General features: G+C 43.9%; 1 protein-coding gene across 1 annotated transcript in view; it reads left to right on the top strand.

Annotated features, from left to right (window-relative positions):
• Positions 1–10,585, top strand: part of LOC122560464 (myosin-11-like) — a gene marked incomplete at its 5' end in the record, with an annotated part of 68,508 nt that overhangs the window by 29,174 nt on the left and 28,749 nt on the right. The window contains 6 exons of the mRNA XM_043711097.1: positions 365–488; positions 2,746–2,917; positions 4,889–5,101; positions 5,553–5,697; positions 7,093–7,299; positions 8,258–8,362. Of these exons, the coding sequence (XP_043567032.1) occupies positions 365–488; positions 2,746–2,917; positions 4,889–5,101; positions 5,553–5,697; positions 7,093–7,299; positions 8,258–8,362 (966 nt within the window). The remainder of the gene's footprint in view (positions 1–364; positions 489–2,745; positions 2,918–4,888; positions 5,102–5,552; positions 5,698–7,092; positions 7,300–8,257; positions 8,363–10,585) is intronic.

The raw sequence follows: 10,585 nt of genomic DNA on the forward strand, positions 1-10,585 counted from the left end.
TCACCCTAAACCTATGCCGTCTAGTTCTGGACTCTCCCACTCAGGGAAAATACTTTGTCAATGATGACAGCAACAAATTACGGAGCTCTTCCATTCTCAATCAGAGTCACCATGTATTCTGCGTTTTCAGTTAGGATAGGGAACCCTTAAAGGGTGAGAGGGGATGTCAGGAGAGTGGGATTTAACAAAAATGATTGTTTGCTCAGAAGGCTTGTGCTGAGTTGATCAGCCAATCACCCATCCCAGGGCATGTGAACAGCCTGCAGTTAGACTCTTTATTGAACACTACCATGTGCACAGACTGGGAGAAAAACATTTGTGTCACTGTGGATTTAATGCTATCACAATTCTATGCCTGTAACAGGAGAAGAAAATTCTAGAAGAGAGAATAGCTGACTTTACGACCAATCTTGCAGAGGAGGAAGAAAAGGCAAAGAACCTGACAAAACTGAAGAATAAACATGAATCTATGATTTCAGAACTGGAAGGTAAATGATGTTTGTTTACTTACCATCATGGGTAATTTTACTGAAATATTATGAACCATTCATTGAGGTGAAATGCTGCTTTCATACACAGACAGGAGGAGGACATTGTGCTCCTGGGGTCTGGAGCACTGTTTCATTCATTTATGCAAGATCTGCCTTCTCCTCCCCCTACTCCCCCTTTACTCCAGGTCCACGGATAGGTGTAGAAATAAAAATCCATCCATCTCAATATCAAGTATCCAAAACCACCTGAGAGAGAGAATTCCAAAGTTCCACTATCCTGTGTGTTATAGTGTTGCTCCTCAATGGTCTCGTGATCATTTTAAGATTACGCCAGCCTCTCTGGGTCCACCTTACCAAATCCATTCTATGATTTTTTTTGGTACTGTGGAATTGCACAAATAAATTACTGAAATGGGCTGCTTTGAGAAAGTAGCAGTTTTAAGATCAGTCTTTCGGCGTACAAGTGTTGCAACTGGCTGAATCTTTTAGCCATATTGAGTTGAACTCTTGCTAGTTCATGACCACACAATAATTAACCTGAGGCCAAGCAAATCTCTTTGACATATTCATGCCCAAGGTCAGGTGTATAAAATCATGAGGGGCATAGATAAGCTGAATGCATATAGCCTTTTTCCCAGGGAAGGGAATTGAAGACTAGAGGGCACATGTTTCAGGTGAGAGGGGAAGGATTTCAGAAGGAGCTGAGGGGCAACATCTTCACACAGACAGTGGTGTGTATATGGAATGGGTTGCCAGTAAAAGTGCTTGAGGCAGGTACAACACCAACATTTAAAAATCATTGGGACAGGTACATGGATGGGGAGGGTTTGGAGGGATATGGACCAAATGTGGGCAACTGGAACTAGCTGAGTGGGAACCATGGTCAGCATGGACCAGTTTGGGATGAAGGGCCTGTTTCCATGCTGTATTACTCTATGACTCAATGTGGCCCTCCTTGTTCTGTATTCAGTATCCACTGAGTATAAAATTTCAAAATGTACTTATCTCTCTCCACCATAAATCTCAATTTTGATCCCAGGGGAACACCACTTGGTATATCATGGAGTGCTCGCCAGTTTGACAAGTATAACGTTTTAAATTGGACCATAGTCAAAGTGCAGGGGACCCTCTTTGAGCCATTAGGGTGTAGCTAGTCATCAGGGTACACAAACCCCATTTCACAAATGGACTTTACTCTCTCAACAACCTGGTTACACCAAGCTTTACCGTCAGTGCCTCCTAGTGGTTGATTTGATATTGCTGTAGATGTTTTCAAGTCTGTTCAGAGAAGCTATTAACAACCTCTGGAATGGGTGGAACTTGAACTTAGGCCTCCTGGCTCAGAGATATGAGCACCACTGTGTCACAAGGGCCCCTTTTAACGTGGGCTCTATTGATCTTAGCTGATTGTGGATTTACAAAACACAATTTGTTCACATTCCTATGTGACAAAAGATTGACATTTTCAGTCTAGTATCAATTCAGTCTTGTTCATGATGACGCAGTTCAGGATTACAATGAGTCATAGAACTGTAAGGTACACAGGCCCTTTGGCCCATCAAATCTGTATGACCAAAGCTTCAGTAAATTGACACTAGTCCCATTTTCCCGCACAAGGTCCATAGCCTTAAATATTAGTCCCTGCTTCTTAAGATGTGGAGGTACCAGTGTTGGACTGGGGTAGACAAACTCAGAAGTCACATGACAACAGGTTATAATCCAACAGGTTTATTTGAAATCTCAAGCTATCGGAGTGCTAGCCTGGTGTCATGTGACTACATTCTGGATCAATGGTGCTGGAAGAGCACAGCAGTTCGGGCAGCATCCGAGGAGCTTCAGCAAAATCGACGTTTCGGGCAAAAGCCCTTCATCAGAAATAAAGGCAGAGAGCCTGAAGCATGGAGAGATACTCTCTGCCTTTATTCCTGATGAAGGGCTTTTGCCCGAAACGTCGATTTTGCTGAAGCTCCTCGATGCTGCCTGAACTGCTGTGCTCTTCCAGCACCATTGATCCAGAATCTGGTTTCCAGCATCTGCAGACATTGTTTTTACCGTCATGTGACTTCAGACTTGCTTGTTGGCACTTATCATCCAGATGTTTGAGAATCCTCTCCATCCTAATGTCCTTTTGGATTGGACATTACTAGAATTCTTAAGGTTTGACTTGTGACGAAACCATCAGCAACAGCATGCTTTTGAATAAAGAGGGTTTAACTACTGGTGAGATTGTAATGAGATCCCCTGTGTATTGCAGTACGGCTCAAGAAGGAAGAGAAGACCAGACAAGAGCTGGAGAAACTGAAGAGGAAGTTAGAGGGAGAGGGTGCAGATCTCCACGACCAACTCGCAGAACTTCAACAGCAAATCGCTGAACTTAAGATGCAACTTGCCAAGAAAGAGGAAGAGTTACAGGCAGCTATGAGCAGGTAGTGCCAGGATGAACCAATTCAGCCACTTGTCTGTTTGTTTCAGTGTGTGACTTGTAGTTCTTTTGACTCAGGTCAGGTAGCATAGAGTTATTGAGTTATACAGAGCAGAAACAGGTCCTTTGGACCAACCAGTCCATGCTGAACATAATCCCAAATTAAACTTATCCCACTTGCCTACCTCTCGTCCATATCCCTTTCCTAGACATGTACTTATTTCAATGTTTTTTAAACATGGTAACTGTACCCACATCCACCATTTTCTCTGGAAATTCATTCCACACATGAACCACTCTCTGCGTAAACAAATTGCCCCTCACTTCTTTTTTAAAATCCTTCTCCACTCACCTGAAATCCCCCACCCTAGGGAAAAGGCACCAACCATTCACCTTATCTATATCCCTCATGATTTTATAAAACCTCTGTAAGGTCATCTCTCAATCTCCTATACTCCTGTGAAAAAAGTCCCAGCCTATCCAGCCTCTTCTTATAACTCATACCTTTCATTCACGGCAACATCCTGGCAAATCTCTTCTGAACCCTCTCTATCTTAAAAATATCCTTCCTCAAACAGGGAGACCATAACGGGACGCAGCATCTGTGGGGGGAGAAGCAGAGTTAATGTTTTGAGGCTGGTGTGACTGTGCATCTGCACTTAGCCCTTCCAAAGGCTGGGGGATCTCCCTGTAACTTTTCCATGTCCCTGGTACCAACGTGGCTGAAACATTGCTCAATAATTAATCAATAATTAATCTGAGGCCAAGCCAATCCCTTGGACATATCGTGTGACCCTCCTTATTTTTATGTTCAGTATCCATTAAAACTCTATTATCTCTCTCCACCATAAATCTCAATGTTGATCCCTGGGGAACCCACCTCAATATGAAACTGTAACAATTAATTTGAGTGTTTCTGATTAAAAAAAGAAACATTGTGTTGAAGCTTTCTGCCTTGCACCATCAGGACAATCAGCAAGATTACCAAAACATAGGGGAAAGCAACATTTTCAGACTGCTTGAGAGGAGAGTACTAATTGGTCGACCCTCTCTTCTCATGCAGTATACATGTTGTTTCCCCTTTATTTGGTATTCTTGCAAATTGTCCTGATGAATGTAAGATGAAAAGTTTCAACAAGATCTACACGAGCCAAATGGTGAGTTAACTTACTCTTCCACCCACTCTCTGCTTGTGTCTGCCATTCATTTTTAACCCTTATTCTATAGGGTTTAATTGAACCTTGCCAGCAAGTCATTTAAGTAGTACTTTATCAGATGGCTTTTGGAAATTCATACACGATAGATCCACAGTGCTTATTTTATTTTAAAAGTATAATTAATTATTTAAATGATGAAGTGAACATTATTGACCTCAGTGTCAGGCTGATGGTGTACATGCATATATAATAGCTTTGTTCCGCTAATCAAGATTAACCTGGGTGGGGGGTAGGGAACTCAACCTCTGTCTCTACAGAGAGCTCAAGCAGCGGACTTCAGTACGACATTGGCAGTCCACGAGCTGACTGCATTAATTGTACCAGAGTGGAACTGAGCATCAAAGTGTATAGGAGTTCCTCAGCTTCTCTCCTGAGTGTAGGTAAGCATGGGTTTGTGACTAGCAGGATTGTATGAGAAGAGCCAGAGAGTTTATACAGTTCCACTTAGTTGTGCTGACCAAGGATTCCAGGGAGTCATAGACAATTCTTGGCAATGCAAGATATTTTCAGGGATGTTATGACATCCCTCTGGAGCAGATGGGGCTTGAACCCAGGTCACCTAGGCCTAGAGGTAGGGGCACTACTACTATGCCATACGAGCCCTAATTCCTGACAGTGCAAATACAAACTTTGCTGGTCACTAAACGCAGCCTTTACATCACTTCAGTTGTGGTGAAAATGTATAAGCTTCACAGCAACTTTCCAAAGTCCATTGTTCCGTCAGAAAAAATAATTGATAAAGCTCTGCTTTCATGTAGGCTGGATGAGGAAATCGCACTAAAGAATAATGCTCTGAAGAAAATCCGAGAGTTGGAAGCCTTTATTTCAGACCTTCAGGAAGATCTGGACTCAGAGAAGTCAGCTCGGAACAAAGCAGAGAAACAGAAAAGGGATCTGGGAGAAGAGCTGGAAGCCCTGAAGACAGAGCTTGAAGATACTTTGGACAGCACTGCAACACAGCAAGAGTTAAGGTATTGCATATTTTATTCATAAATGAAATGCAAAATATTAATAAATGTGAACACTTTTAAATCAACAGAATGATAAGTTTAATTTCTGTTAATGGGAAAGCATTCCACAAAACAATCTCTAGTCCTTAAAACCTGTAAACGCTTAGACGCAAAGATTTTATAAGTTTCATGGAAGAATAGGGTTGTGATAAAATACATTGCTGCATGATTCAGGGCAGCAGAGAGGTCAGGTCTGTTTGCAATGCAACATCAATGCAATCTTATGAGGTTCCTAAGAATTTGTACTGAAGAATCTGTACTGATATACCTTGTATCTAAGATGACGTGGTACGTGGCGACTTGTAAATATTTCACTGTACTTATTTGAGCGCATGTGACAATAAAGCTAATTCATTTATTCAGGATCACGTACTGGGGGTAAAATAGATTCTTTCTTATTTCTCTGGGGCAGAGCCAAGAGAGAACATGAGGTTTCGGAAATGAAACGTGCTCTAGAGGAAGAGACACGATCACATGAGGCTCAGATTCATGAAATGCGACAGAAACATGGTCAAGCGATAGAAGAAGTAACAGAGCATCTGGAACAAGCAAAACGGGTACTTGAGGAATGAAGGCAGAAAGCCAGCCGCACTGAGCTTTAACACAGTCCAATCTAATTTAATGTTAATGGAACAGTAATCAAGAGACCCAGGCAATGGATCAAAGGCTCTTAACTGTCCTCTGGTCAACTGGGAATGAGTAATAAATACTGGTCCAGCCAGCAACACCCACATCCCTTAGAGTCATAGAGATGTACAGCATGCAAACAGACCCTTCGGTCCAACCTGTCCATGCCGACCAGATATCCCAACACAATCTGTTCCCACCTGCCAGCACCCGGCTCATATCCCTCCAAACCCTTCCTATTCATATACCCATCCAAATGCCTCTTAAATGTTGCAATTGTACCAGACTCCACCACTTCTTCTGGCAGCTCATTCCATACACGTCCCACCCTCTGCGTGAAAAGTTGGCCCTTAGGTCTCTTTTATATCTTTCCCCTCTCACCCTAAACCTATGCCCTCTAGTTCTGGACTCCCCCACCCCAGGGAAAAGACCCTGTCTATTTACCCTATCTATGCCCATCATGATTTTATAAACCTCTATAAGGTCACCCCTCAGCCTCCGAAGCTCCAGGGAAAACAGCCCCAGTCTATTCAGCCTCTCTCTGTAGCTCAAACCTTCCAACCCTGGCAACATCCTTGTAAATTAAGTTTTTAAAAAAATTTGGATTTGAATCCCACCTTCGCAGCTGGTGGAGATTAATTTTAATTAATTTGGAGGAAAAAAGTCAACGCTGGGCTGAGTGATGGTGAAATTACCATCAAGAACCCATCTGGTTCACTAATATCCTTCAGGGAGGGGAAATCCGCCATTCTTACCTGTAATCCCAGATCCACAGCAATACGATAGACTCTTACCTGGCCCCTGCAGGGTACTCAGCAATTAGGAGGGGCAGTAAATGTTATATTTGACCTCATTGTGTGTACAAATAAATATGCATAACTTTGGAAACTACCTTCTAATAGTTCATAAATTATTATGTTTAATAGTATCTTAAGTATCAATAATAAAGACATGGCAGAGTATTATAGAATCATAGAACAGCTTACAAGCAGTCTGTGAAGTCACACTGACCCTTCAGAGAGCACCCCAAGTAGACTCACCTCAGTACTTCCCCGGGCTAATCCACTTAACCTGTACATCTTTGAACTGTAAGAGGAAACCCACACAGACACGGGGAGCATGTGCAAACTCCACACAGACAGTCACCCAAGGCTGGAATCAAACCCAGGTCCCTGGCGTTGTGAGGCAGCAGTGCTAACCACTGAGCCACCATGTCACCCTGCTATGACCTTCTAGAAAAAGAAGTAAAGGTGAGAGTTGCCTTAAATTTCAAGAGTCTTTGTTGAATAAATTTGTCTTAACTGAACACGGTTTACCTTCTGCAGGCAAGGGCAAACCTTGAGAAAAACAAGCAGGCTCTGGAAAAAGAGAACAATGAGCTTTCAAATGAGGTGCGGTCTCTGTCCACAGCGAAAGCAGAAATCGAGCACAAGAAGAAGAAGTTGGAGAGCCAAGTGCAGGAGTTCCAGGTGAAGGTGGCAGATGGAGAACGTGCTCGGGCTGAACTCAACGAGAAAGTGCACAAGCTGCAGGTCAGTGTCAGCTTCCTTACATCGGCTGGGTGTTCATGTCCACTATTAATGATGTTAAACGGAATATTTTTCTGGAAAGTTATAGGGAAGGTGGTGGTGAAATGGTCATGTCACTAGCCTAGTAATCCAGGACCCCAGCTTAATGTCCTTGGGTGCCACCATGACAGATGGTGACATTTAAAAAGCTAGTGGATTGGTAACCATGTTAATGCTTCTTAAAAACTCATTCCTGGGACATGAATATCTGTGGCTGGGCCCAGTGCTTGTTGCCCCTTGAGAAGGTGGGGGTGAGCTGCCTTCTTGAACCAGTGCAGTCCATGTACTGTAGGTCAACCCACAATGCCCTTAGGGAGGGAATTCCAGGATTCTGACCCAGCGACAGTGAAGGAACGGTGATATATTTCCAAGTCAGGATGGTGAGTGGCTTGGAGGGGAACTTGCAGGGGGTGGTGTTCCCATGTATCTGTTGTTTATTGTAAAACCGATGTCCTTTAACGAAAAGCAATCTGTCATCCTTTCCTGGTCTGGTGAGATTGGAGTCCAGATCAGTAGCAAAATGGTTGACCCCTCACTGCCCTCTGATCAATTCAGGATGGACAATAAACACCAACCAAACCAGCAATGCCCACATCTCAGGGATGAATTAAATAACCCCCTCAAATCGCCTAACTGTACCCATCGGGCACCTGGAGAACAATACAAGATGTAGCTTTTTGGCAGTGGGACTCAGAAGGGAACCGGATTTCCCAAACAGCACAAGGATAACCTTTAACCATGATTCGCTCCCCAACAACCCTTCCCCCACCCGGAGCGGTCTCACATATTGAATGGATACCTGAGTCACACTGCCAGGTAAGAATCAGTTCCTTTTGTGAAATGTGAGAATAAAATCTGAATAAAAATTAAAAATAAATCACACCACTAATGATTTTTTTCTGGCTTTATTCCTTTCCTTTAGAATGAGCTTGACAATGTTACCACCATCCTAAACGATGCTGAGGGCAAGTCAATTAAACTTGCGAAGGATGTGTCGAGTCTTGGTTCCCAGCTTCAGGACACACAGGTTAGATAGATGATTGTTTAAAGAAATGTAATATGTTTCCATTCTCCCTGTAAAACTTGCAACTGAATATGATAAAGAGCCTGACAAACCTGTTAGAATTCTTTGAAGAGGTAACAAGTAGGTTAGAGCAGGGAAACCCAGTGGATGTTATCTATCTAGATTTCCAAAAGGCCTTTGATAAGGTGCCTCTCGGGTGGCTGCTGAGTAAGGTCAGGGCCCATGGTGTTTGAGGTGAGCTACTGGCATGGGTTGAGGATTGGCAGTCTGACAGAAGGCAGCGAGTTGGGACAAATGGTTCTTTTTCGGAATGGCTGCTAGTGACAAATGGTGTCCCAGGGTTCAGTGGGGGAGGATGTTGGGACCGCAGCTGTTCACTTTAGATATTAATGATCTAGATGAAGGGACTGGGGGCATTCTGCTGAAGTTTGCCAATTATACGAAGTTAGGTGGACAGGCAGGTAGTACTGAGGAGGTGGGGAGGCTGCAGAAAGATTGAGACAGTTTAGGTGAGTGGTCCAGGAAATGGCTGATGAAATTCAATGTGAGCAAATGCGAGGTCTTGCACTTCGGAAAAAAGAATACAGGAACGGACTGTTTTCTAAACGGTGAGAAAATTCCTAAAGCCAAAGTACAAAGGGATCTGGGAGTGCTAGTCCAGGATTCTGTAAAGATTAAGAAAGCAAATGTAATGTTATCATTTATCTCAAGGGGGTTGGAATGTAAAAGCAGTGATGTGCTACTGAGACTTTATAAAGCTCTGGTTAGGCCCCATTTAGAATACTGTGTCCAATTTTGGGCCCCACACCTCAGGAAGGACATACTGGCACTGGAGCGTGTCCAGCGGAGATTCACACAGATGATCCCTGGAATGGTAGGCCTCACATACGATGAACGGCTGAGAATCCTGGGATTGTATTCATTGGAGTTGAGGGGAAATCTAATAGAAACTTACAAGATAATGCATGGCTTAGAAAGGGTGGAGGAGAAAGTGAGGACTGCAGATGCTGGAGATCAGAGCTGAAAATGTGTTGCTGGAAAAGCGCAGCAGGTCAGGCAGCATCCAAGGAACAGGAGAATCAACGTTTCGGGCATATGCCCTTCTTCAGGAGGGCTGAAGAAGGGCTTATGCCCAAAACGTCGATTCTCCTGTTCCTTGGATGCTGCCTGACCTGCTGCGCTTTTCCAGCAACACATTTTCAGCTTAGAAAGTGTGGATGCTGGGAATTTGTTTCCATTAGGTGGGGAGAGTAGGACCCGTGGGCATAGCCTTAGAATTAGAGGGCGTCAATTTAGAATGGAAATGAGGAGACATTTCTTCAGCTAGAGAGTGGTGGGCCTGTGGAGTTCATTACCACGCAGTGCTGTGGAGGCTGGGACGTTAAATGTCTTCAAGGCAGAGATTGATAAATTCTTGATCTCGCAAGGAATTATGGGATACGGGGAGAGTGCGGGCAAGTGGCGTTGAAATGCCCATCAGCCATGATTGAATGGTGGAGTGGAATTGATGGGCTTGACTTACTTCCACTCCTATGTATTATGGTTTTATGGTTATTGTTGCATAAGGCAATGGATATGAAAGGGTTAAACTGGGTCTACATACACACGCACGCACACTCTCTCTTTCTTTCTCTCACACACGCACACGTATGCATGCACTCACATATACACACACACGCACTCTGTCTCACTCACACACGCTCGCACACACATGAATGCACATACACTCATGCAGACACTCACGCACACAAACTCTTTCACACTCACCCACACACACTTACTCACACACACACTCACCCACCAGTTAGGGTCCCAGCCTATTTCAGGGAGTTCCTCATGTAGTTGGAGACAGTCATCTCCCTGACTCTGCCTGTTACCATCAGTAGTTGTAACCTGTCCAGGGTTCCTATATCTGCTCGCGCTCCATGAGTTTGGGTTTAGGACAGATTGGTCAAGGAAAAGACATATTTAAGAGCTGTCTTCAGGCTTAGGGCTTATAACACGGTAAGACAAAATATAGAGCTGAAAAATGTGTTGCTGGAAAAGCGCAGCAGGTCAGGCAGCATTGAAGGAACAGGAGAATCGACGTTTCGGACATAAGCCCTTCTTCAGGAATGAGTAAAGTGTGTCCAGCAGGCTAAGATAAAAGGTAGGGAGGAGGGACTTGGGGGAGGGGCGTTGGAAATGCGATAGGGGAAAGGGGTTCAAGGTGAGGGTGATAGGCCG

The sequence above is a fragment of the Chiloscyllium plagiosum genome, chromosome 21 (genome assembly GCF_004010195.1).
Source record: "Chiloscyllium plagiosum isolate BGI_BamShark_2017 chromosome 21, ASM401019v2, whole genome shotgun sequence".
Lineage (NCBI taxonomy): Eukaryota > Metazoa > Chordata > Chondrichthyes > Orectolobiformes > Hemiscylliidae > Chiloscyllium > Chiloscyllium plagiosum.